The following is a 27543-nucleotide window of genomic DNA, read 5'->3' on the forward strand; positions in this document are numbered from 1 at the left end:
TGGATGGGGAAACAAACCGCTCGAGTAGGCTTATATAATACAAAGAGCACTCACTCGTCGCTACGCACACTCGCACTTGTAGGCTATTATGGAGAAAATGAGAATTGTGGTACATCATCATTACAGCTATAGCCCTGAAACATGATAGCCGTGATGTTTCAAGGCTACGTTTACAGATGCTGTCCATTTCTCAAGATGCATTATTTAAGTGGTGTGTTGTGTGGTTGTCTGTGGCTACATGTGCAGTTTGTGTCTGTTAGCAAGCTGTGTGATGGGGGAGATTTAAAGGAGCTATAGTCAACTTTTTCTTGAAAAACGGATGCTAAAATAAAAATAATGTTTCGAAAATATTTTATAAAAAGGTAAGCTTCATATGTGTTTCAATTCAAAATTAGCACAAAAAGAGTAAAACAATGATAAAATAATCATTTTAGCATCCGTTTTTCAAGAAAAAGTTGACTATAGCTCCTTTAACCCTTAAGTTCTGTTCGGGTCATTTTGACCCGGTTTACATTTTCATTTGGAAAAAAAAGGTAGAAGTTTATTTTGTTTCCACCTGAAACTCACTGGCCTTAAAGATTCTTCTGAGATGAACATGTAAAAAAAATATTTTTGCACTACACCCATGCTACACCCCCCTCATATTTTTTGAACCTTAAGTGCTGTTCGGGTCATTTTGACCCGGAAGCACAGATATACACAGTATTAATCCAAAACACAGACACACAGTCACCCCCACGTCTAACACCCCCCTTCCCAAGCCCCATTCTGATTTTATTTTTTTCCTATAAGCATGAGCAATATTGCCCAGTATTAAATAAAGTAGTTTTTTTTTTACATGAATTTTAGCTAAATCAGTAAAAAACGCCTAGCTCTTTCAGTGTTTAATGTGATATAGCAAAGCAGAAATGCAAACATTTACCATATATATCATATGAATTGTTTGGTATTGAGTCAAAGTCAATGTATCATGATGATTTGTTAAGTTAAAATTTATATTAGTGTTGTTTTTTTTAAACCAAATATCCCCCGGGTCAAAATGACCCGAACAGAACGAAGGTGTAGTGAATCTGAACAGAACTTAAGGGTTAAGGAGCCTGACTGTGCTGTGGTGATATTCAGTTTGTAGACCTACTAATGAACTATACTATGTCTTCACTCAGACGTCCACAGACAGTCTGGTCAAGTCCAAGAAGAAAGCCACGATGAAGAAGAGCTCTCCCTCTCAATCAAGCTCCTCCAAAACCAAGCAGACCAATCATGACAACGTAAGTGGACTGTGTCTCTCTCTCTCTCTGTGTGTGTGTGTGTGTGTGTGTGTGTGTGTGTGTGTGTGTGTGTGTGTGTGTGTGTGTGTGTGTGTGCATGCGTGCGTGCGTGAGTGCGTGCGTGCGCGTGCGTGTTCATGTTTTGACAGATGCGGCTCATTCTCTTTTGTTTTCTCTATATAACATTGGGTTTAGGGTTTAATCTTGCAATGTTAACTAAATAATCATAAGATTGACTTTAGATAGGCCTAATCAGATATTGATGTGATTTAACACCAAGTAGCCAATTTTACATTTACGAAACTGGGAGTTGAGACCCCTAGTGGGACTCCCCAAAATAATTTGGGGGGTCCCCAGATGATTACCGGTCGCTTTTAGGCTAATGTGCAACATTGTTTTCTCACTCAACATTAAACAAACTAACATACAGTATAAGCGTAGGCCTACTATCTACAGTATCTGCACATTTCAAAAGTTACAAATTAATTACTTTTAAGACCTTTTAAAATATCAAATTGGCCAAATATGACATGAGAAAGAGGCAAACATTGTGAGACGCCTTGTAGTGTGAGGCATTGTTATTTTATCTGTGGAACCGAGTCAAACTAAATGCCTACAATTCCAAGTTCTTGTCAGGGTGGGGAGTCCCCAGTTCAAATATGATCATTTTGGGGAGTCATGGCCTAACAAGCTTGGAAACCCTTGAAGTAGACTACAATTTATGTTAGTGGAGTACTGTATATCCATTTATTGACACTTTATACTTGTAGCCTCAAAACCTCGACCAGCTGTCCGTCTGTCTGTCAGTCAGTCAGTCAGTCAGTCCGTCAGTCAGTCAGTCTGTCACACGTCACACTTTTGCCCTGCTCATATTTCCGCAACCGTTGCCCCGATCCATGCCAAATCAATTCTCACATGACCCTCTTCTAGCGCCACCATGAGGCCGATTCTTGCAAAACACGTTCAGCTCCTAAAATTTTTGTCCTAAAATCACGCAAATTGGTACACAGTATGTCTACACTCATGTCATCAACATGTATCTGTCCCATTTAGCGCCACCTTCTGGCAGATTTTTTAAAACACATTGTTGGACACTACTCCTACAGATTTTGCCCTAAAATCACGCAAATCGGTACACAGTATGTCTACACTCATCTCATCAACATGGATCTATCCCATACAGCGCCACCATCAGGCCGATTTTTTCAAACACATTTTTGGACACTGCTCCTACACATTTTCCCTAAAATCACGCTGCGACCCGATTAGGGAGTCTTACTGGTATTTACTTACTACTTCCACAAATGTTGTACTTTTGTTTACTCCACTACATGTATTTGACAGGTTTAGTTATTAGTTTCTTTGTCAAATTATGAATCAAAAATCCTTTCAAATAGCCCAAGTATGAAATGGTAATTAGTCCTGCCTCTGCGGCGGATTCTGCCAATCCTTTTCAATGGGAATGGAGCATTTCTTTTAATCCTCAAATGGCAACAAACCTCTCCGTTTCCATTGAAAAGCATTGCCAAGGGACTCCAGCTGGCCTAATGGTCCAGGCGCATACCACATAGGCATTGATGCCTGATGGTGTCACCGGTTCGATTCCTGATCCAGACGACCTTTGCCGCGTCTCTCTCCCCCCATTCCCTGTCAGTCTACTGTCCTATCAAATAAAGGCCTAAACAAATCTTTAACCCATTTAGAACGGGTACACATTATTGTGTATCATTATTTTATGCTTTAACTATTGAAAAATAGCAAAAATACAAGCTCACAGCGCGGCACTCGGTGCTAGCCATCATCAACGAAAAGGTCCTTTTCACTCAACTGGAGCTCAGTTAGTCTGTTCTTGAGAGACCACTATTTCAGTGGTTCTCAAACCTTTTCATGTGAAGGACCCCCAAAATTATATGTATTTGGCCACGGACCCCCATCTCAAAATATTTAGTTCCAGGGACCACCCAGAAGCAAAATTTTAGTTACAAACGTTCGCTTTGAAAATACATATATTCAAAGATTTGCACACATTTTCACAACTTTTTCAAAAATAGCAGATCTACAAGCTCGCAGCGTGGCACTCGGTGCCGCGCTGTGAGCTTGTATATCTGCTATTTTTCACTGGTTAAAGCATTCAATAATTCTAGGCCTAAAAAGAAAAGCATTGGCAGAATCCACCGCAGAGGCACAATGAAAGTTCGGTGTGACCGCACCCTAACAGTATTTCCTCATTGTGGTATTGATACTTTTAATTAAGTATGAAATAGGAGTACTTCTTCCATCACTAGCGACCTTAAGCTACGCTACGGCAACGGCAGATGACAACGGTAACCGGAAATGATCCGCGCTCGATAGATAAACCTGCCGTCGCCTCAGCCGTCTCTACTACGGCAGGAGGTCCCTTCCCACGTAGCGCCTACTCCGTCTGCTGTGTGTCACCATGGGAACCAAAGCGTTCAGTGAAAGGGGTGGGAACCTGTCGCCGCCGAGGCTTTGCTTAACCATTTTGATCGCTACGGCGATTACGTCATAGCAGCCGTAGTCCACCTGGCGTTGCCGTCCTGAAAATCATCTAGCTTAAACTCGCTATTGTTTGACAGTGCAGAGGGAGAGCAGAGCTGTTTTGTTTCAACTTTTTGGTTGAGGCAACTCATTTGTGTCCTATAGTATAGCATAGCCAAGGCCAATTTAAATTCAATGTGTCCTATAGTATAGCATAGCCAAGGCCAATTTAAATTCAATGTCAGGAAAGTTAACAAAACCCAAATTACAGTATTTTGAACTGAAACAGTTAATTTACAGTAGCCAATACTTTTTTTTACCCCTTCAACCTTTTCTCCTTGTGCCAATTGATTCCTCCCCACACACATTTCTGTAGACACTGCTGATGTATCCTACTGACTCACCTGCCAGTGAGGAGCCCCCACCAGGAGGACGTAGAGCATATTTTGTCCTACTACTCCCGCCCCACACTCCCTGCTAACAGGTGACGACGTAGGAATACATGCAAACAGTGGCGTCAGTTCAGCAAAAGCTAGGGTATGGCAAAGATGGGAGTCCTCCTGGAAAATAGGCATTACATTTTGGATAACACGGTTCTATTGTGAAAATAGCAGATCTACATGCTCACAACGCCTCGCAGCATGAGGCGTTGTGAGCATGTAGATCTGCTATTTTCACAATGTCTGGGGGGAAAAAACAAACTTTTGTCCGTTTTTTACACAGGTTTCTACGGTTTCTTGGGCTGGATATGGCAGCCTGGAATGGTTTTTCAAGTGCAGCTAAACTTAGCATGTTAGTAAACGTGCCACAATTAACAATAATGCATTGCATCTGTGCAGCTGACCTGCAGAACCTGGTAATATACCATGTTGTCAAGCTGGGGAGAATACAAGTGTGGAGAATATAATTATAGCCTAATACAGGGTTCCCCAATAGGCGGCCCGCGGGCCATTTGCGGCCCCCACCAACCCCAGTCAAAAAAAAATATTTTCGGGGAGTAGTGAAAGTTACAGGTAAGGTGAGTGCGATATGAAACGTAAGCTTACCATAATCACAATCATTTTCAATCATATTCAAGGGCTTTTGGAGAAATGAGACAGACACAGAGCCCTGCAGAGGGAAGGTGATTGTGTCAGACTCTGTGTCCAGCTGGCAGCTGATGCCAATAAGTAGTAACGGCCCCTTGTTAATGGATCAAAGGAAAGCAATTATGTCTCTGCACTGTCAACTAGCTGCTACAGATGCATACTTTTCAAGCAGACTGGTTAATTGGTTCTTAACTTATTTTGTTTCAACTTTAAGGAGTGCATTTCTCATAATAATTATAATAATGGTGGTATAAGAGCAGCAACAACACTCAACCTTTTTTCTGCCAGGGCACACTTTTCATAGCCAAAAGATCCCAGGGCACACCTAGATATATGGAATGTGTGGCTGTTTTCAAAATGTTTGCCTCTTTCTTATATTATTTTAAAATTGGCCAATGTTTTACCAGTTTTTTATATAGTTTGATGATTATTTTTGATGCTGTAATGGTCTATTTTATTTTATTTCTTGAGGTATTAAACAGGTTTTAAAAGTCCTTAAATCGTAAGGCCACACCAAAGGTCCGCTGCACAATGCTTGAGAAACACTGCACTAGTAGGCCTATATCTGAATTGACGCTGGAGACGCAATGTTGCGGCCCTCGGCTTGGTACCCTAGACATAATTCGGCCCTTGGCGAAAACTAATTGGGGAACCCTGGCCTAATACCTTGTTAAAGTGACCATTATGTAAAATTTTGCATTTGTAGTTATTTTACTGTAATTTAACAACATAATAACCAGCACAGATAGACAAAGAGACATTCATTGATTTATATTTAAAAGTAACTTTTATTTTCCCCCCTGGACCCAGGGTATGGCAGCTGCATACCCCTGCCATACCCAATTGACGCCCCTGCATGCAATGACCAATATCCCCCTCCTCGCCTGGCTTCCCTCTACCGAACACGGGCCAATTGTGTTCACAAGACCCGAGTGAGCTAAGGCCAGTGAGCCTCCGTGCCGAACGCTTATTCTGCGGACTCGGCGCCGCCAGAGTTATGTCACTAATCGGCAGTGTTTTTCTTTATAAGGTCATTATTGAAGCCCCCTAAAAAAAAAAAAAAAAGTGTAACTGACTTTATTTTTTAAAGTAAAGTAAGGTAACTAGTAACCAGTTACTTTTATAATTTAGTAACTAGTAACGTAACAAGTTACTTTTTCAGAGCAGTAACTAGTAAAGTAATAAGTTACTTTTTTAAAGTAACTTGCCCAACACTGCTAATCGGGAAGCTTACAACCTGTTGCAAGCTTGTAGCTACTGTAGGCTATTTAAAGTCACGTCTGCACGAGTTTGCAGGTGCTGCTATATGACAGGCATCATTGAAGGTAACCTAAAGGGTCCTGCTGTCACTAGGAGCAATTCTGACAAGAAGCCTTTTTTTATTTTCTGCTATACAGTCAGGAATACGGTTATTCAATTCACTAATGGCTTCATGGGTTCATGCAAGTTTAACAGTAAATGACTTGAAAAAAGTGAATACACAATGGGGATAAAACCGTTTATAAAACCATGTACGTTAATTTCTCATTGCAAGTTTGGTCTTACTATTTATTCTAGGTTGTTAATATTGTCTTAAAAAGTGTTTAAATGTAACCTCCCGATCCCTGCAGAAACCCTCCTTGCTGCAGCAGCATTTTGAGGAAACAGTGCGTCCCTGCATAGACCTCATTGATTCTCTTCGCTCCCTGGGTGTGGACAAGGACCTGTCGCTTCCAGCTATCGCCGTGATCGGAGACCAAAGCTCGGGGAAGAGTTCTGTGTTGGAGGCGCTGTCCGGGGTGGCTCTGCCAAGAGGAAGTGGTGAGACCTGTCTTTTAATGCACCAGTTCTCAAACTGGGGTCCGGCCGGGCTTCCCCAGGGGTCCTTGAGAGGGTCCCCGGCAAAATGAGATATAGTTTCAAGATCTGTTTAACCACTTTATTCTGCCATTCAAAAATAGCCGATCTACAAGCTCACAACGTGTTGTACTGTGAGCTTGAAGATCGGATATGTTTTAGAAATGTGGAATCAATTTTGAAAACGTTTACATAAATCTTCTTGTATACCTGCACCTGTTTTTGGTTGGGGGTCCGTGACCAAATACATATCAATTTGGGGGCACCCTGTGGACAATATGCCTTCCGGTAGGTTCCAAGATTTCTAGCGGAAGTGCTGCGTTTAACGGACGTTACGTCATGCGGTGCGGGTCTGTTTACATTCCCCAGCGAAAAAACTAAAATAGATTGTAGCTCTTAACTCGCTCTTAATATGTGTAACATTGCTTGAATCAATGTTTTTGTTTGTATATTGTTTATTGCGAGCGCAACCGACGGAGCAGGAGACGTAGACGAGATTTTTTCGTGCTGGGAATACGTTTGCAGGAACACTGCACTGTGAAAAAAATACAGCTTCCGGGAAAATTCAGCTCCACCTCCTAGAACGCCTTCTGCCTTCTATTGTCACCAGGCTTTTCTCTTTGCAGATGAGTAAGCCTGGCTACGCGAGGCTAATTTGGGGGTCCTTATTTGAGAACCACTGTTTTAGTGAAACAGTGGGTGTATCAGTATCAGGCTAACATGGAGCAAGATATTCCGTGCCCACCAAGTTTAAAAGCCATTATCTCACATTTGCAGGCATAGTGACAAGGTGCCCTCTCGAGTTAAAGATGAGAAAAACAAAGAAAGAAGACCAGTGGCAAGGGAGAATAAGCTACAATGTTGGCGCCAGCGGTAGGTTCAATGTTATTCCATCAACTGAAAGAGGATATGTTTATACAAAACAATGAATGCAGAATTATCTTCATTTAGAAGAGAGAACAGGTGGCTACGCTTCTCCTCCATGGGGAGAAATGCTCATTGCTCATCTATGATGTCTGATATCTTATGACTTATTTAGGCCTAGAATTATTGAATACTTTAACCAGTGAAAAATAGCAGATATACAAGCTCACAGCGCGTCACCGAGTGCCGTGCTGCGAGCTTGTAGAACTGCTATTTTTGAAAAAGTTGTGAACATGTGTGCAAATCTTTGAATATACCGGTACTATGTATTTTCAAAGCAATGTTTGTAACTAAAATTTTGCCTCTGGGTGGTCCCTGGAACTAAATATATGGGGGTCTGTGGCCAAATAAATATAATTTTGGGGGTCCTTCAAATGAAAAGGTTTGAGAACCACTGACATGGTAGTCTCTCAAGAGCAGACTAACTGAGCTCCATTTAAGTGAAAAGGACCTTTACTTTGACGATGGCTGGTAGATTGCTGACATAGAAACATTGGTTTTTCAAAAAAATCTTAGAAGGATTCAAAAGACACTTATAGAATCTAGTCAAAATTTAAATAGCAGATCTACAAGCTCGCAGCGCGGCACTCGGTGCCGCGCTGTGAGCATGTATATCTGCTATTTTTCAATAGTTAAAGCATAAAATAATGATACACAATAGTGTACCCGTTCTGAATGGGTTAAAACAAAACAAAAATTACCAGTAACTTGTCAGAGTTGAATAAATCCCTCTATATGGTATGATATGAGACATTAGAATGTCTCACATTGATGTTCCTTGGACATTGTTTGACCATATCACGTTGTTTATCTACAGTAGGTCTCAGGTTTCAGAAGTCTCTGAAATTGATTGCCATTGATGCTCCTTCACAAGTGGAGCAGCTTATTAAGCAAGGTAATAACACTTATTGAGTAGACCTATGTTTTTATTCCATGAATGCAAGACACGACAAAGCCAGTCTGATCGCTCTCCTTGTTTTGTTCAATTCCAGCTCAGGATGACATGGCCGGAGTTGGAGTGGGGATCAGTGAGGAGCTCATCAGCCTGGAGATCGCCTCTCCTGACGTTCCAGACCTCACGCTCATAGACCTGCCTGGCATCGCCAGGGTGGCTGTGAAGGGACAGCCAGTCGATATTGGGGACCAGGTAAAGCCACATCTTCTGCCTTGCTTATTTGATGGGTGGATGAGGGAACAGCAGGATTTGAACAAGACTTAAAGGGGTACTGACACCTAAACGGGTTGAGGGGCAGATTACACTGTGACGTGATCTTCTCTGAAAACAGTCTGAAACAGTCTGAAGCTCATGTCACAGTTTAATCTGCCCCTCGCCCCCCAACAACAGCTGACCAGTACAGTAAGTATACAGTCAGGCTATACAGACAATTAATTTGATTGGCTTATAATTGCGCATCCCCACAATGACATCATGAAAATATTAACTTGTTTTTTTAAGATGATTCTTATATTAAAGTGACAGTAACCCTTTAGGTGACAGGCCCCCTTTAAGTTTCTTGTGACCTCTGGAGTCTGTGCTGCTCTTTACACACAACTAGACCAAGGTTGTTTGAACTGCCTTATATTGCCAACCTTTGAGACCCGTGCGATGAATATGAAAATATCACTAGAGGCAGAATTGGATTGTTGGCACGGCATACCGGTATGTTGTATATTCACTAAAGTGAATACACGGCATGGGTTCACCTAAATCAGTAGGGTTTGTCCACCGGGGAGCGTGCAATAGACTCGTCAGGTTTCATAGGGAATGCACATTGCATCCATTTGATTTTTAAACATATTTGTGTGAATGTGAATCTTTTGACTTAAAGGAGTAGTTCACCCCCAAAATGACTTTTTCTCTATTGATTACTCACGCCATGGTGACTTGAGTTCAATAATATTTTTTTGTATTTGTCGCATTCCTAAGACAACAATTCAGTTATAGTACTTTTAGTCCCATTGATTCCGGATGGGGACCCAAATGCATTCGGGTCCCCATCCGGAATCAATGGGGCTGCATTTATTGTAATGAATGTAGGAATGCGACAAAAACAAAAAATATTATTGAACTCAAGTCTCCATGGCGTGAGTAATCAATAGAGAAAAAGTCATTTTGGGGGTGAACTACTCCTTTAAGGGCAGTGACATACTATATGTTTGTGTGTGTGTGTGTGTGTGTGTGTGTGTGTGTGTGTGTGTGTGTGTGTGTGTGTGTGTGTGTGTGTGTGTGTTTCTCTTTCAGATCAAGAGATTGATACAGAAAGTCATCGCAAAGCAACAAACAATTTGTTTGGTGGTGGTTCCGTGTAACGTTGACATTGCGACTACCGAGGCACTGAAGATGGCACAGGAGGTGGACGGTGAAGGAGAGAGGACCTTGGGTAAATTGATGTTATGTAAAATGGCAAATTGACTTTGCTGTTACTAGGTTGACAGGGCGGTGGTATGTTTGTCTCCTGTATTCTCCCCATGTACGTATACACACAGGCAGTGGTAATAGTCCGAGCGTTTCAGTCAAAAATCGGATATGGAAGTATTGTAAATTGGAAGTAGTCAAGTAAAGTACAAATACCTCAAAATAGTAACTGAATCTAATTACAGGAGTTACGTTATAGTCCAGGCGTTTCGGGCAGTATTTTGATGTAATAGTGCACTTTATGAAAGAAGCATGAAATTTGGCACACAGTTAGAACATGCCATATGGAACATTTTTGGCTATAGGGCATCGCAGATTTGTCTTGGGAAACTTGTGGAAGCCAATCAAAGTTGCTCTCATAGACTTTACTATAGAGTAAAATAATACAAACAATAAATATGCTTTAAGTAGCATATGAGGGGTCAAACTAGGTGTTATTTGGGATTCTGAAACCAATGCAAGCATTTGTTTTGCACGAAAAACATTCCTTTCCGAGAAACGGACGCCATAAAACTTTGAAAAGTGATGACTCATCACTAAAACATAGTTTTATGGGGTCTGTTTTTAGCCCAAGGAATGTTTTTCCTGCAAAACAAATGTTTGCATTGGATTCAGAATCCCCAAAAAACACCTAGTTTGACCCCTTACATGCTACTTAAAGCATATGTATTTTTTTATTATTTCACTCTATAGTAAAGTCTATGAGAGCCCAACTTTAATTGGCTCTCACAAGTTTCCCAAGACGAATCTGCGATGCCCCTATAGCCAAAAATGTTCCATATGGCATGTTCTAACTGTGTGCCAAATTTCATGCTTCTTTCATAAAGTGCACGATTACATCAAAATACTGCCCGAAACGCCTGGACTATATAACGTAACTCCTGTAATTAGATTCAGTTACTATTTTGAGGTATTTGTACTTTACTTGACTACTTCCAATTTACAATACTTTCACTTCTACTCCACCACATCTCGGATACAAATATTGTCATTTTACGCCACTACATTTATTTGAAAACTTTAGTTACTTTGCAGATATAAATCATATTAACCCTTTTAGTGCCTATCCCGAACTAGTTCGGGATATTCGGGATCAAAAACAATTTTTTATTTGCTATTTTACTTACCCCGAGCTGCTTGGAGCAACGTGGGTGGTCCCGGCTCGCCCAGCGCTCACCAACGAGAGACGCTAGATGCTCCGACGATTTATTCCATTGAAAATGGTTTAAAATAAAGTTTAGACCCCCCCCAATGTTCACCAAATGTTCATTGTAGGCGGCGCGACGTATTCCAGGGTGCCTATCCCGAACATGTCCGGGATATTTAATAAAATGAATTATTTTATCGGAGGCCTCAACGAAGCCCCGGTCTAGACGTCAAATCCTTGGCCGGGACTTAGACTCGGCCATCCACGGGCCGTATTCGCGCTAACGGCCGAATCGCGCCGCCCACTCCAATAATAAATCACATCTTTAGACAGGATTTTCTCCGGATTGTGTCCCCAGACCCAAAGAGAAAGTTTTTTGCGGCTGAAATAGCTTTAGATCGGGCTTCTAAATGGGTTAGCATTTTGGCTACGTGTCAGCTAGCTTCCTCCTCTGGACACCCATAGGATTGACCGGAGTGAAAACAAAAGCCAGTTGGGAGAGGGTCGACGAAAGCTATAAAGAAGGTCAATGGAGAAATTTCTGGCACTCTAGCACCCCTTGTGGCCGGATGGCACTGTATGAGTTAATATTACAAATCATGTAACCACTTTAGCCCTATTTTATACAGAGGCTATTTGAAAATAGCCAATCTACAAGCTCACAATAATGTGTCACGTTTGCGACGCGTTGTGAGATTGAGATATGCTATTTTCAAACACTTTCATACTTTTACTCAAGTACATTTTGAATTCTGGACTTTTACTTGTAAGGGTGCCCTCAGACCAAAATACCTATGAGAGTGGAATCCGCGTTCCACCAATGCATTTCAATGAGAGTGAAGCAGTTTCATGCCAGCAGAGGATTTCTGCAAAAAACGCTCCCTTCTCATTGAAATGCATTGGCGGAACGCAGATTCCACTCTCGTAGGTATTTTGGTCTGAGGGCACCCTAACAGAGTATTTCTGTGATAACAGTATTGATACTTTTACTTAAGTAAAAACATTTTTCCCACCACTGCACGCAGGTATCCTGACCAAGCCGGACCTGCTTGACAGAGGCACGGAGCAGACGGCCGTGGACATTGTTCACAATAAGATCATCCCCCTCAAGAAGGGGTACATGATCGTGAGGTGCAGGGGCCAGCAGGAGATCGTGGACCAGCTGTCACTGATGGAGGTCACCAGGAGAGAGAAGGTCTTCTTTAAAGAGCACACACACTTCAGGTCTGGAGGCCAACACTCACTGTATACAATAGATCGTCAAGAGGGCTATATTGAAAAAATAGCAGATATACAAGCTCACAGCGCGGCACCGAGTGCCGTGCTGCAAGCTTGTAGATATGCTATTTTTGAAAAATCGTGTGTTTTTTTTGTTTGTTTTTTGCATGTCTTTGAATAGGCCTATATCTTTTTAAAAGTGAACATTTAACTCATATATTTGCTTCTGGGTGGTCCCTGGAACAACATAATATGTTATTTGTTGTTGGTCCGCGGCCAAATACACGTAATTTTGGGGGTCCATGGCATGAAAGAGAACCACTGATTTACAAGACATTTATAGAATCGGATCAAAAATATTCAAAAACTTGCACAAATGTTCACGATTTTTCAAAAATAACAGATCTACAAGCTCGCATGTGCGGCACTCGGTGCAGCGCTGTGAGCTTGTAGATCTGCTATTTTTCAACAGCTAAGGCATAAAATAATGGTTAAAGTGGTTCAAATTTAAAGTGACACAGATTTGCGTTCAGGCTAAATGGGTTAAATGTTCATATGATTGTAGCATTGCAGAAGGGTTGGGTTGTTGTCTTTCTTTCTTTTAATTCCCATCATGGCTTCGCCACAGAGGATCATGTGCAACTGTTTTCCACATCTTCCTTGTCACTCCAGCCACCTGCATGTCCACTCCCACCGCATCCATAAACCTCATCTTTGGCCTTCAACTTCTCCGTTTGCCCTTTCTTTTTTTGCACTACTGTAGGGGACCTTTTCCACCAAAAGAACCTTGGTTCAAGAACCAGTGCCGTTCAACTTTCTTGGAACCTTGGTTCGTTCTTGCGAACCGGCCGCGAACCGGCTTGCGTTTCCACCAGATTGAACCATTATTGAACGAGAGGAACCAAGGATTTTGTGGTTCCCGTTCCGAACCAACTTCTACGGTTCAGAACCAACTCCGGTTCGTGGTGGAAAAGCACACCTCTGGTTCATCCCATAGGCAGGAGAAAGAACCAGAACCGGTTCTTTGCCGGTGGAAAAGGCCCATAATGACACATTTCGGTAAACACAGGACTGGCTCAGTAAACCTGAGATGACCCAAAGTAACCCAACCCAAATTCATTCAATCATCCCAATTCATTCATTATTATTATTGTTGAAAATATGATCAGTATCTTTTGTATTTTACTGGCCTTTTACTTCATTTGAACATCATTTAGATTTATTTAGATCAGCGATAGGCAACCTTAGGCACGGGTGCCAACATTGGCACAGGGGAGGGTGATCACTGGCACACTGGCAGAAGTGTGAGAGAGAGGGTTTTTTATTTTAAAATCACATATACTGTATTTTAAACGTGGTCAATTAAATGAAGACACCTAATTTACAGCAAATTACATCCTGACCTGCACATAATTCTACATTAAAACTCTGCACTCTGACTCGGGAGTTATAACAATGTACAACAAAATATGTCAGAATTTTTGATTATCATTAAAATGTATGTTGAGATGGCACACTGACTATCTAGAAAATACAAACATGGCACTTCATTTCAAAAAGGTTGCTGACCCCTGATTTTGATAGATGCTGCTATCCTACTTACTTTGCAGCACTTATTTGTTCTCTTGACCAGGGGCGCAATTGGCATTTTAAAAGTGAAGGGGATATATCTGGGAGGTATGTGCGCGCGCGTAGCGCGCGCGAAAAAATTTGGGGTATCCCCCCCACTTTTGGTGATATCCCCCCCACTTTTGCCCCGAGGAGGGGGGGACATATCCCCTCCACTTGAGCTGAATTACACAGTTGTTTTACGCAGATTTCAAGGCATTTTTAGAATGAAATACACATGAATTCATTAAGTCTGTATTAGATCTTTTTATTGAAGGAGTAACAGGCCAAGAGCTGCAGCACTTTTTTTAACCCCAGGTGGCCGGGCTCACTGGGGACAGGGAAGTCACTGACCAGGGGTAGGCTCCATGTAGGAACCAAATAACAACCTCCTCCTATCATTACTCTGCACAAACTGTTGAGCAATGTCTTTTCTGTCCAATTTATCCAGCCTGTCTTGGTGAATGTGGCACACAGCAACACCATTGAGTCTTTTCTGAGTCATTGTAGATCGCAACCATGTTTTCAATCTACGCAACGCACTGAAGCTGCGCTCCGCCTCAGCAGATGAAACAGGCACCACCAACAACAATCTGACAAGTGTCTCTATATCCTTGAATAGCCCACGCGTCTCAGGATTCATTTCTTGTAGAATTTTCACAGCATCTGCAGTTGTTTTTACTTAGTACTGTTTAAACATGGCCAATTGAATTTCCAATTTGTCTTTATCCAGTTCTGGGTATTTGCAGACAGTGTCATTAATAGTACCAGTCAGGAGTGTGCTTTCCAGTTGTTTCACACTTTCTATGCCTTCTTGCGCAAATCTCTCACTCAGTTGTGCATCTGCTGTATCCAACAAACTGTAGAACTGCGTTCTGTAAAACTCTGAGGCAGATGTTGGAGTGTAAGCAGCAGCCGGCCCAGAATATCTTTTGGGGGGCTTGCACGTGCGTGGCAAAACAATGGGCTCTAGAGACAGTTGTTCACACACAGCTTCTGCCTTCTTAAATACTTTTTCAAAGTGGTCAGAGTCCCTTTTTGTCTTCAGGTGGTCTTGGACTGTGGAGACTAGAGAAACCATACCTGCCACTGTCTGGCTTCTTTTTTGTAAACTGACATTTAGCATCTCTAATTCACCGATAACCTCTTTGCCAAGCATTAGGCCAAGTACAACACTTCCTTGTCCTAATCTGTCATGCAAGCCCTGTGCCCTGCTATCAGTGCTGCTACCAGATGTTGCCTTCTCATTCAGTGCTTCCAACACTGTGTTGTACTGGGTCAAAACAGCTTTAATGGCAGACAGTCTAACAGTCCATCTGGTGGGACATAAAGGCCTGATTACAACGATTGGGTTGACTGGCCTGTCATCGTCACCATGACCCGCAGCAGCAATCGTTTTGAATGTGTTCTTCAAATGACCAGACTGTGAAAAGAAGGTTCCAAGTTCATGAATACAATCAAGGGCGCTACTCACAACAGGGGCGGCTCTGCATGCCTGTTGTGTAACCAAATTCACACAGTGGGCTGTGCAGTGTACATATGCTGCGAGTGGCTGTGTTTTACGGATTATTGCTTGTGTACCTTTGAATCTACCTGCCATATTTGCAGCACCATCATATCCCTGGCCTCTAAGGCCTGACACAGGCAGGTTCAGCCTCAGTAGCACATCAAAGACAAGCTTGGCCAGTTGTTCACCTGTTGTTGATGTTGTTTCAATTAAACCGATGAATACTTCATGCACAATCAAGTCATGGTCAACATAGCGCAAGCATATGGACTCCTGCTCAGTACCACACACATCCTGTGTCCCATCCATCACTACTGAAAATTGAACCACAGGAAGTTTCTGTATTTCTGCAACAATTTCTCTTACAATTGCTGTGCTCATTAAATTGATCATTTCGTTCTGACAGAGCCAAGAAGTGTACATTTCTCTCTTTTTAGACAACCACAGTTTTAAAGACTCATCACCCTCAGCTTTATAGTCTAAGGTGTGGTCTAGGTTTCCTTGGCGATGAGCCTTCCCCCTATAGGCCAAACCTTGTCTTCCCAACAATACCACCCCACCAAGAACTTTTAGTAGGTTAGCTCTGTTTTCTTTTTGTTGTGTTGTGATTGCACTGTTCAGCTGGGAGTGAACCGTTCTGTTTTCATGCAACACAGTTTTCATTGCAAGTTTGTGGCAATCTGACTTCTCATGAATTGTAAATTTCTCAATTGCTTTTCTCCAATTTGAAAACCCAGTCGTAACAAAGGCAGTCTCTATGTTCTTAGCTTGGGTAGGTTTGGCCCTCTTAAAGTACTTTGAGCAGTGAAAGCACAGAACACCATCAATGCCTGGAATGAAATGAAGCCATCTGTACTTTTCATACCAGCTTTTTTGAAATTTTAATACTCTTTTTTTCTTGCCACAAACTTGCTTTTTAACATGCTTTGGATTTGGTTGGTTTGGCTTGGTGAACATTTGACTGTCCTCAATTTCAACCTCCTCTGACTCCTCTCCTGTGTCTTCTTCCGTCTCCCCTACACAAGGTCTCTTTTGCCGAGGTCGTACAGCCATCTCCTCTGAACTGGAGTCATCAGAAAGGACCTGATGCACATACAGTATGAGATAAAGTTCTCTGGTCAAATCAATGTTCAAAATACTGTCATAAAAAACAAAAAACAAATACCACATCTACAAGCTCAAAATGCAATGCAGTGTGACATATTTTGAACTTGCAGATCTGCTATTTTTTGTGTGGAATTATGAACACACACACACACACACACACACACACACACACACACACACACACACACACACACACACACACACACACACACACACACACACACACACACACACACACACACACACACACACACACACACACACACACACACACACACACACACAAATATAGACTGAAGTAATTAATGCAGGTACATTTTTGGAATTCTAACAGCTCAAATAAATTATATATCACTGGATATTAACCTGTGGGCCACATTAAGTGAAGGCACATGGGACTAAACAAGAAAGCAGTTATGGAGTCTCACCTGTAGTGGTCCATCCTGGTCATCCATGCGGCTTGGGCCTCCAGTCTCCTCTGACTCCTCTCTCTTCTCTTCTTCCGTCTGCCCTACACAAGGTCTCTTTTGCCGAGTTTGTAGTCGTACAGCCATCTCCTCTGAACTGGAGTCATCAGAAAGGACCTGATGCACATACAGTATGAAATAAAGTTCTCTGGTCAAATCAATGTTCAAAATACTGTCATAAAAAACAAAAAACAAATACCACATCTACAAGCTCAAAATGCAATGCAGTGTGACGTATTTTGAACTTGCAGATCTGCTATTTTTTGTGTGGAATTATGAACACACACACACACACACACACACACACACACACACACACACACACACACACACACACACACACACACACACACACACACACACACACACACACACACACACACACACACACACACACACACACACACACAAATATAGACTGAAGTAATTAATGCAGGTACATTTTTGGAATTCTAACAGCTCAAATAAATTATATATCACTGGATATTAACCTGTGGGCCACATTAAGTGAAGGCACATGGGACTAAACAAGAAAGCAGTTATGGAGTCTCACCTGTAGTGGTCCATCCTGGTCATCCATGCGGCTTGGGCCTCCAGTCTCCTCTGAGTCACTCAGTTCCTCCACATGGATGGATCCTGTTGTCCCATCTTCTGACTCGCTGTCAGATATGTCCTGAAAATGAGAACGTTATTTGGTCAGATCATTCAGAAAAGTGTCTTAATATTGAATGACATGCAATGATGCACACAGGATTTACAAAGGATTCTAACCTGCAGTCCAAGTCTGTGGCGTCTGGTTTCATCCACCCAGCTTGAGCTTTGGGATACAGTCTGCTCTGACTCACTGTCATGATTAGAAATGTCCTGAAAACATGAAGGAAATAGTAGTTTCATACACAATGCAATATAAAGAAAATAAAGGTTAAAGGGGGCCATTAATGGTATAATTAATAATTTGTAGGTTTCTCCTCACCTCCTCCAAAGCCTGCACTGGCTGCCCTCCAGCTGCTGCCTTCTTTTTGTTGTTGTTGTTGTCGTCGTCTGAATTTGCCTGGTCATAACCAAAGACACATGTCGGCTGCTGTCTTTTTGTTGTTGTTGTTGTTGTTGTCAGAATTCGCCTGGTCATAAAGTTTCATAAATCATGAAAATTAAATCACTACAATTTGTTCTATGTTCTGTGCATGTTGACAAGTTTCAAACCGAAGACACCACATGCCATGCATGTACAGTGTTTTACTTTAGTAAAATATTCTGTGTCTGTGACCAGTGAGTGATTCTTTCACTCTTTCACTGATTTATTTTCACGTGGGGCCATGAGTGATTGCCTCATTGGTGTCTATTTTTGGGTCCGACATGAAAAAGTTGGGAACCACAGTAACAAGAGGAAACGTAACTTAAAATGTGTTGACAAACGAAATTGTATTTCCATTATGCATCTGTTCAAAGGTACTTACATTGTTGCTTGATTTAAAGAACGACGTTATGGTTTTTTGGTTTTGTGACCGTTTCATTTTGATGTGAGAGGTCCAGCACCTGCAATGACGGTCTCCTTCTGCCAGTGCCACTGCCTGCCTGCTTGTGTCGCATTAATTAAACTCATTCACAACAGATGTGCTTCAAATGGACTGCACTGCACTGGTGGGACTGTGCCTCTAGAGGGCAGTAATACGCCTTGAAATGAGAACTAGGCCTACTCTCAGTGTGTACAGTATAAGCGATCATAGCGTCTTTTTCTTGGACCTGAACACTGGGTGGGATATCCCCTCCACCCAAAAAAGGTGGAGGTGTTAATCCCCCCCGTCCCCTCCTATCTATTGCGCCGATGCTCTTGACATTCTATCTACAGTATTTACTTGAATTGACTATGGTTTATGCTGGCTGCACTCTGATCTTGTCTCTCTGTGTGCCTAAATTGTAAATTGTATCGTGTTAAGTGTTTTTCTTATTTCTCATTCTCATCCAACAGGGCGCTGTATGACGATGGTCAAGCCACCATTCCAAAACTGGCTGAGAAATTAACCCTTGAGCTGGTGAACCATATCGAGGTGCATTGTTCATTGTTCTACATTTCAAAGAATTAGGCTTACATTAAAGATGCAGTGCCATGATTTTCCCCCACTAAAACATGATGATCAGGATTATGATTATACTTGGAGGAAGATTTTTTCAAAAAAAGTGTACAGAAAGTTAGAATTGTGTTTTTATGTGGCCACACCCCCAGTTCATTAGTTATGCCTGGTTGACAGGTGGGTGGTGACGCAGCTGAAGTTAGCCACACCTGTGCACGTGTGTTGGGTGAATGGTAAAAGGGGAGGGGATGAGTATATGATGTCATTTAATCTGTTTTTTTTTTTCGACTGGGCCTTTTGACTCAGTGGCTTTCAGGAAGTAAACACAAATACACTGCCGGGGAAGACAAATCTGCACATTATAACCCCACCCGGTGGCCTATTAGAACAATGTTAACTTCATAGACACATACAAAACAGAAAAAGTACAAAACTATGGCACCACCTCTTTAAAGTAACCTATTGTAAATTGTGTAAATGATGTATACTGTGGTATGAAAGGGTCCACTGTAAACAATCTTCTCTTGCTCATACCCATTTTCAGAGATCCTTGCCTGCGTTGGAGAAAGAGATCGCGATGAAACTCTCCGAAACGCAACAGGAGCTAGACAGATGTGGAAGTGGGCCCACCTCTGACCCAGCAGAGAGACTGCACTTCCTCTTTGATGTGAGCATGCTTATTATCAGGGGCGTCACAAGGGGAGGGGGGGGGGGGGGAGTGGGGCTGAGTTACTAGGGCCCAAGGTGCAGGGGCCTTAATTATGTTATACTTTAGCTATTGAAAAATACCAGATATACAAGCTCACAGCACGGCACCGAGTGCCGCGCTGCGAGCTTGTAGATCTGCTATTTTTGAAAAGTCACAAAAAAATGGGTGGAAATCTTCGAATATATGTATTTTTTAAGCGAACATTTGTAACTCATATTTTGCTTCTGGGGGGTCCCTGGAACTAAATATTTTGAGATGGGGTCTGTGGCCAAATACATGTCATTTTGGGGGTCCTTCACAGGAAAAAGTTTGAGCACCACTGACATAGAAACATAGGTTTTTCAAAAAACCTTAGAAGGATTTGAAATATAATATAACGATTTTCACGATTTTTCAAAAATAGCAGATCTACAAGCTCGCAGCGCAACACTTGGTGCTGCGCTGTGAGCTTGTATATCTGCTATTTTCCAATAGTTAAAGCACAAAATAATGCATAATAATGCGTTTCCAGTCTAAATGGGTTAAACCTATGAAGAACAGCCCGCAGTGAATCCTTGTACCCAGGGTCCAGAATTCGGTGCGACACCCCTGCTTATTATTACTCTCATGGCCGTCTTTGGGGTAAAACTGGACACTGGTCCTTCGTGCGATTCGACGTAACACAAATGAAAACTCATAACGTGTGTGGGAATCACTGAACCTGTAACGTGACCAGTGTGAGTTTACATAATACATAATATGAATGTATAAAATGACTAACTTTTATTCAAATGTGTTTACTCCTATGTTTAGAAAGTGATGGCATTTACTCAAAATGCCATTAGCTTGACTAAAGGGGAGGAAGTCAAATGTGGAGACAATCTCAATGTCTTTGCTAAACTCAGGGAAGAGTTTGGGAAATGGAGTTTCCACATATACAAATCTGGAATAAATTGTAAGTATATTGCTCCATCGAGCTACAATATCGTCGTTGTCGGGTGGAAGCCTCGTATCTCCAAGTTTCAAATGTGTACGTTCTTTCTCAAAGCCCTGCTTCATCGTACAAGGCCGTCGCGCAAAAGTAGTGAAAACAGCAGATCTACAAGCACACAACGCCTCGCGGTGCGAGGCGTTGTGTGCTTGTAGATCGGCTGTTTTCACTAGTTTACATAATTTTTAAGATGAAAAGTGAACGGTTTTGGACATACAAGGTTTTCACCCGACAACGACGATATACAATGACAAAAAAACACCCCCAATTATAAATAATAATACATTCCCATGATATGATCAAGTGATTCTCTTATCCAAGAAACTATCAATGGCCCAGTCATCATAACTTACATTATTTCTGCTCTGGTCCCATATCTATTCATATTTTCTAGTCAACAAAAAGATTGAAAAAGAGGTGGCTGCTTATGAAGTGAGGTACCGTGGGAAAGAGCTGCCTGGGTTCATCAACTACAAGACCTTTGAGACCATGGTGCAGGACCAAATCAAACTCCTGGAGGAACCCGCTGTCCAGAAGCTCAGGGACATCACGGGTAACGTGATGTGTTTGGCAGGGACGTGCTGGCCATTGGGAAAAGCGGGACAACTCCCGAACGGCCGGTTCATTCCCGGCCGGTCCAAAAAGAAAAAAGAAAAAATGTCGGCCTTCGTTCCATTTTGGGGGCCGGGCGGCCAACAAAGTAAATCGTCACTGTCGGGCAGAAACCTCGTATCTCCAAGTTTCAAATGTGTACGTCTTTTGGTAAAGCCAAGGCCCTGCTTCATCATACAAGACTGTCGCACAAAACTAGTGAAAACAGCCAATCTACAAGCACACAACGCCTCGCGGTGCGAGGCGTTGTGTGCTTGTAGATCGGCTGTTTTCACTAGTTTAAATCATTTTTAAAATGATAAATACAAAACAAACGGTTTTGGACATACAAGGTTTCCACCCGACAACGACGAAATATAACTCATGTACAGTAATTGGCCTGTCACTTCTCATGATCTGAAATGGCAAATCTTTGAGTAGCAGCAGCAGCGCTATAGAGAGAGCTCTCTCTCTATAGCGCGCAATGAGGGCCTCTCCAACTCTTTTTCCCGGGCTGAATTAGGGGCCCAGCATGTCCCTGATGTGTTTGGTGTCATACTTTTGTCACGATAGCTTTTCATTTCAGTTTGTTCACCATCATGTTTTCTGTTGGCTTTTTAGATTTTGTGAAGAAAGTGTTGATACAGCTCGCTCAGTTGAGCTTTCTTGGATTTCCTAACCTCACCAAAGTTGTTAAGGTAATCATTTGTCACAATTACTTATGTACTACTCTACAGCAAGGGTCTTCAACAGGGGGTCCGGGACCCCTAAGGGATCCTCAGAGTTACTACAGGGGGTCCTCCAAATCTTCCAATCCTTTTTATATTAACAACTTGAACCCTATAGTGTCCAAATATTCTGAGAACTGTAGCCGAAAATAGACGATCAGCTTGTAGACCGGCTATTTTCGGCAAAGAGGTTTGGTGCAGAGGGGAAAAAGAGCAGACCAAGTACAGAGCGAAAGTTTTATTAAGATTACTTTTATTAGGTAATGTCGGCTCAAGTGGTTAAATGTCTGAAAACACAAATTGACATGAATCCAAAATACACTGATTGTGCTGTCAAACAATGAAACTATATGGAATCTACGAAAAGGTTGTAGGGGTCCCTGCTTCATCTCTTTCTCAACTAAGGGGTCCTTGGCCTGAAAATGTTGAAGACCCCTGCTCTACAGTGATTTATAAAAGAAAAAGAGAAATGTGTTTATTATTACTTAAAGGAGGATTTCACCACTTTTCAACCTGTCTTCATATAATAGGTCCTCACTAAGGTTCATGATAAAATAGCACAATTCTTTTCTACTCATATATTATATATATATATATATATATATATATATATATATATATATATATATATATATATATATATATATATATTGTTTAAAAAAGAAATCTGTCAAAAGATGATGTCACTGGTGGATGGATTTGACCCGCCCCCAGCTCTCCTATGAGACCCAGACTGAGTAGGAAAGAAATGTGTGCTATTTTATCATGAACATTAGTGAGGACCTATTATATGAAGACAGGTTGAAAAGTGCCATTTGCTTTGCCATCCAGACAAAGATTGACAGCATCATGCAGCAGAAGGAGCCCGTTGCAGAGTCCATGCTGAGGACCCAGTTCCAGATGGAGATGATCGTCTACACCCAGGACAGAACCTACAGCAGTGCCTTGAAGAAGAGGAAGCTGGAGAACGTCACACAGATAACCAGCAACCTGTGCAACATCGCCCCGGAGGCCACCCTGTCTGAGCTGATGTTTCACCTGAAGTCCTATTACGAAGTAAGTCTTAGTTTAGTTTTAGTTTAGTTTATTAGCACATCATATAAAACAAGTAACATTACATGGGAACAAAATACAGTGCGAGGAAGGGAAGAAGCCATCAGGCTTATTTGGAATCCTTCCCTTATTGGAAAAGTTAATACAATTACAGATTTAAAAGTTCAATAAGAACAATACAGTAGAATACCACAAGAGGGGCAGTTGTGCAATAAAGAGATAAAAACACAGAAACTGCACAAAAGAACAAAAGACAAGTGAAAAAGAAAAAAGAACATTAAGATAACACATCAGTAAACTAAATCATGTTGACTACAGTAAGGATGAAATAAGATATAGCTTTAGATGTTTTTTGAATGCTGGCAAGGATATTGATGACTTCAGTGAAGCATCTAGACAGTTCCACAAATGAGTGCCTCTAAATTTGATAAATGATTGATGTTTTGAAGTCCTCTCTTGCATCTGACTTCAGCCCAGAGAAAACAATATATTAAAGCAGGGGTTTTCAACGTTTTCAGGCCAAGGACCCCTTAGTTGAGAGAGAGATGAAGCAGGGACCCCCACAACCTGTTCATAGATTCCATATAGTTCCATAGTTTGACAGCACAGTCATCAGTATATTTTGAATTCACATACATTTGTGTTTTTGGAAATTTAACCACTTGAACCCTCAATGCCTAATAAACTTGACCTTTCACTTGGTGTGCTCTTTTTCCCCTCTACACCAAACTTTTGGCAAAAATAGCCGATCCACAACGCCTCACAGCACGAGGCGTTGTGAGCTTGTAGATCTGCTATGTTTGGCTAAAGTTCTCAGAATATGGACGCTAGCGTTCAAGTGGTTAATATAAAAAAGGAGAAAAAAAAGGTTTCTATCACACAAAGATTTGGAGGACCCCTGTAGTAACTCTGAGGACCCTAGGGGTCCCAGACCCCCTGTTGAAGACCCCTGTATTAAAGACATTATGCCGTGATTCTTTTTTTCACCCTACAACATGTCATCAGGTATTATGATCAGGGCAGGAATTTCACGGCGGCCACGACGGCCATGGCCGTCGTTGCCCCTCTCTTTGGCCGTGTGCCCCTCGAAAAATGACATGCTCAAGTGCCCAGTGCCCACAGCAGTTCACAATTTCATTGAGGAATAAAGAGGAGACGAAAATGTAGAACTACAAAATAAAGACTGGGCTAAAATCTGTCTTCATTTTAGTTCATGAACAAAGAGAGTACGAAATATGTCCTGTGATGCGCATTACGGTCAAACACCCGCTGCTTTCTGACATGCAGTGGCAGATAGAGGCGGGACGTTCGCGAACGAATCGACTTGAACGGCTCTTTGATATGAACGATGGGATCCGGTTTGCAGTATAGGGAGCCGTTCCTTTCTAATGAACAACAGTGGTGGGAAAAGTACAACAATGTAGAAATACTCTGCCACAAGTTGAAGTTTGGAATAAAAAATGTAGGCTACTTGAGTAAAAATATCAAAGTATTGGTATCAAAATGTAGTTAAAGTACTGATAGTAACTAGAAATTACTCATTATGCAAAATGTCCCATTTCACAATTTTTCCAATGAAAAAAATGTAGGGGAAAAAAACATTTAAAAATAGCAAATCCACAAGCTCACAGCTCGTAGATCGGCTATTTTCAAATGGCAGGTAGGCCTATGTACCTATCGGGGTCCAACCTATGTTCCCCAGGTTCCAACCTATGTTCCCCAGGTTCTATGTTCCCCAGGTTCTATGTTCCCCACCTCACAGCATTAGTTTAGTGAGGTTATGGTTAGGGTTAGGGTTAGGGTTAGGGGTAGGTTTAGGTGGTAAGAAAGTGGGGAACATAGAACCTGGGGAACATTCCATCCTTACTCTCTAGGAATGAATAAGTGACAATGTTGTTTTTGACAGCATATTTTGATTTAGTTTTAGTCATAGTCTTTTGAATAAAATGTCATAATTTAGTCACCTGAAAAGTTTTAGCGCGACTCGTTGTGAGCTTGTAGATCTGCTATTTTCAGCACACAACACCTGAGAGCAACCAAACATAAAATGACTCTTCTCCAATAGTCCCTCCCTAACGTTTTTTTTTTGTTGACGAAATTGTCAATATATTTAGTCTTAGTTTTAGTCATCACAGCTTAGTCTTTATTTTGTTTTTATTAAGTTTTCGTCAGTGAAAAAAAACGCAGTCGACAAACATTTTTCGTCATAGTTTTAGTCGACAAAATCAACACTGATAAGTGAACAAAGTGAACCAGTAATGTTTTTTCCCCCCGCCAACTCTAGATTGCCAGCCAGCGTCTGGCAGACCAGATTCCCCTGGTGATCCGCTTCCACATCCTGGAGCAGGCTGCCTCTCAGCTGCAGAGGGACGTCCTGCAGATGTTGCAGGACAAGGACAAGACGGACTTCCTGCTCTACGAGGACTCTGGCGTCAACGACAGAAGAACCACGCTGCAGAATCGCCTGAAGCGCCTGATGCAGGCTCGCACTCGCCTGGTGGAGTTCTGATATCTGGAAAAATGTCGCAGAAAGTTCTTTGTAGGTCAAGACATGGGTCAAATCTGGGTGAAAACTTGCCACATATTTGGCAGAAAGTCAGCGGAAGTGGCAGCTCTACAAGCTCACAACTTTGGTGTGTTGTGTGCTTGTAGATTTGCACAACTTTGGTGTGTTGTGTGCTTGTAGATCTGCTATTTTAGCTTTTTTATTGTTTGGCTTAATGACCTGAACTGGTTTAGTTTCTTGTCCTTTAATCGTTTAACTCTTCATTGAGCAACCTGACTGCCTGGGCAAAAAAAACTATTACCACTCGTTTCAGTAATAGTTTTTTAAGTCAGGTTGCTCAATGAAGGGTTGAAACAAAGGTAAACATAGGCAATTTACGCACTTTTAAACTGTAGACTGTTACACTGTATGGTATTGTATGTTGTATTGTTGGGACTTGTCTTGTGTGGCCTGCATGGTATGTGGGTCCACACTCTTGTCGGTCATTGTGACCATGTCTTTGTGTAATAAGGCTGAGGCTGAGTAATAAGGCTTGTGCTCCTGGCACAAGCATTTTATTGTATCTGTACCTGTTATGGATATGTTGTGACAATAAACCTGAACTGAAAAAGTACTGAACTGTACTGTAGCAAATGTCATATTTCAGTGGTTATTAAAGATTTTCATGTCAAGGACCCCCAATTTATATCCATTTTGGCTGTGGATCCTTGTAGAGTTGGCCGTGAGCTTGCCAATTTCTGAATAGACTAGTATAAATTAGGGTTAAAGTGATCAAAACTGGTTTTGATGTTTTAACTAATAATTTAGCTGGGGATCCCATGGAACCAACTTAAAGGGATATTCCACTTTCAAAAAAACTTTTTGTCATTGTATGGTCTAATCAGGCTTGTATGAACATCCTGAACAGTTTTTAATTTTCTTCATTCAGTATTTAGATATTTGATGTAAATGTTACCTGGCCCTCCGGCACGCCCAGGCCCAAGGGCCTCTCCCCACACACACTCATTGTAACTTCAAACTCCATTTTAACCATGACAGATTCATTAAAAACACCCATAATTTTTTCTGGTGACTCATACTACCCTCCTAATACGTGAGCAGGCCGTGTTTTTTCCATAACGTTTTTCATGTATTTTTAATAATTCTTTGGGAAAATGGAAACAATTAAATGCAATAAAAATATATAAAAAATACATGAAAAACGTTATGGGAAAAACATGGCCTGCTCACGTATTAGGAGGGTAGTATGAGTCAGCAGAAAAAATAATGGTGTTTTTAATGAATCTATCATGGTTAAAATGGAGTTTGAAGTTACAATGAGTGTGTGTGGGGAGAGGCCCTTGGCCTGGAGGGCCTAGTAACATTTACATCAAATATCTAAATACTGAATGAAGAAAATTAAAAATTGTTCAGGGTGTTCATACAAGCCTGATTAGACCATACAATGACAAAAAGTTTTTTGAAAGTGGAATATCCCTTTAACACCTTCTAAGCCTGGCCGTACTCCCTCGGACTTCCTACTGGGTCCCATCAGCCACGCCGTCTATTCCCGGACTTTTGATATAAATTATAATAAAATAAAAAAAAACATCGGAAATTCTTCTCTGTGTCTTTTTGGAGCGATCTGAAAGGGTTAATATGCTCTGACAGTCATTTTCTGGTGCTGGGTGTGATACTCCTAATATCCAGCAGGCCACGCCGTTGACTCACATTCTGGATGGATGGCTGGCCAGGAGGAGCCTCATCCTCTCCCCAGTGTTGAAACTCAGCAAGAAGCTCAAACAAGATGGCTGGTCTTTGTCTCTGTTCGTGGATCGCGGTTTCAATCA

The 27543-nt window shown here is 41.7% G+C and overlaps 1 protein-coding gene across 1 annotated transcript; it reads left to right on the forward strand.

The window, feature by feature from the left end:
- Nucleotides 1–1205: 1205 nt before the first annotated feature.
- LOC308286815 (interferon-induced GTP-binding protein Mx-like) lies at nt 1206–25717 on the forward strand (the record flags this gene model as incomplete). Its single annotated transcript, XM_080727938.1, has 13 exons — nt 1206–1268; nt 6466–6655; nt 7469–7564; nt 8608–8762; nt 9858–9996; nt 12204–12402; nt 19055–19133; nt 19702–19824; nt 20659–20800; nt 21231–21389; nt 22049–22125; nt 22987–23211; nt 25493–25717. The coding sequence occupies 13 exons, from the start codon at nt 1206–1208 to the stop codon at nt 25715–25717; spliced, it is 1872 nt and encodes a 623-aa protein (XP_080584064.1).
- Nucleotides 25718–27543: the final 1826 nt, after the last annotated feature.

Source organism: Nannobrachium achirus, assembly GCF_963921795.1.
Source record: "Nannobrachium achirus genome assembly, chromosome: 6".
Taxonomy (NCBI): domain Eukaryota; kingdom Metazoa; phylum Chordata; class Actinopteri; order Myctophiformes; family Myctophidae; genus Nannobrachium; species Nannobrachium achirus.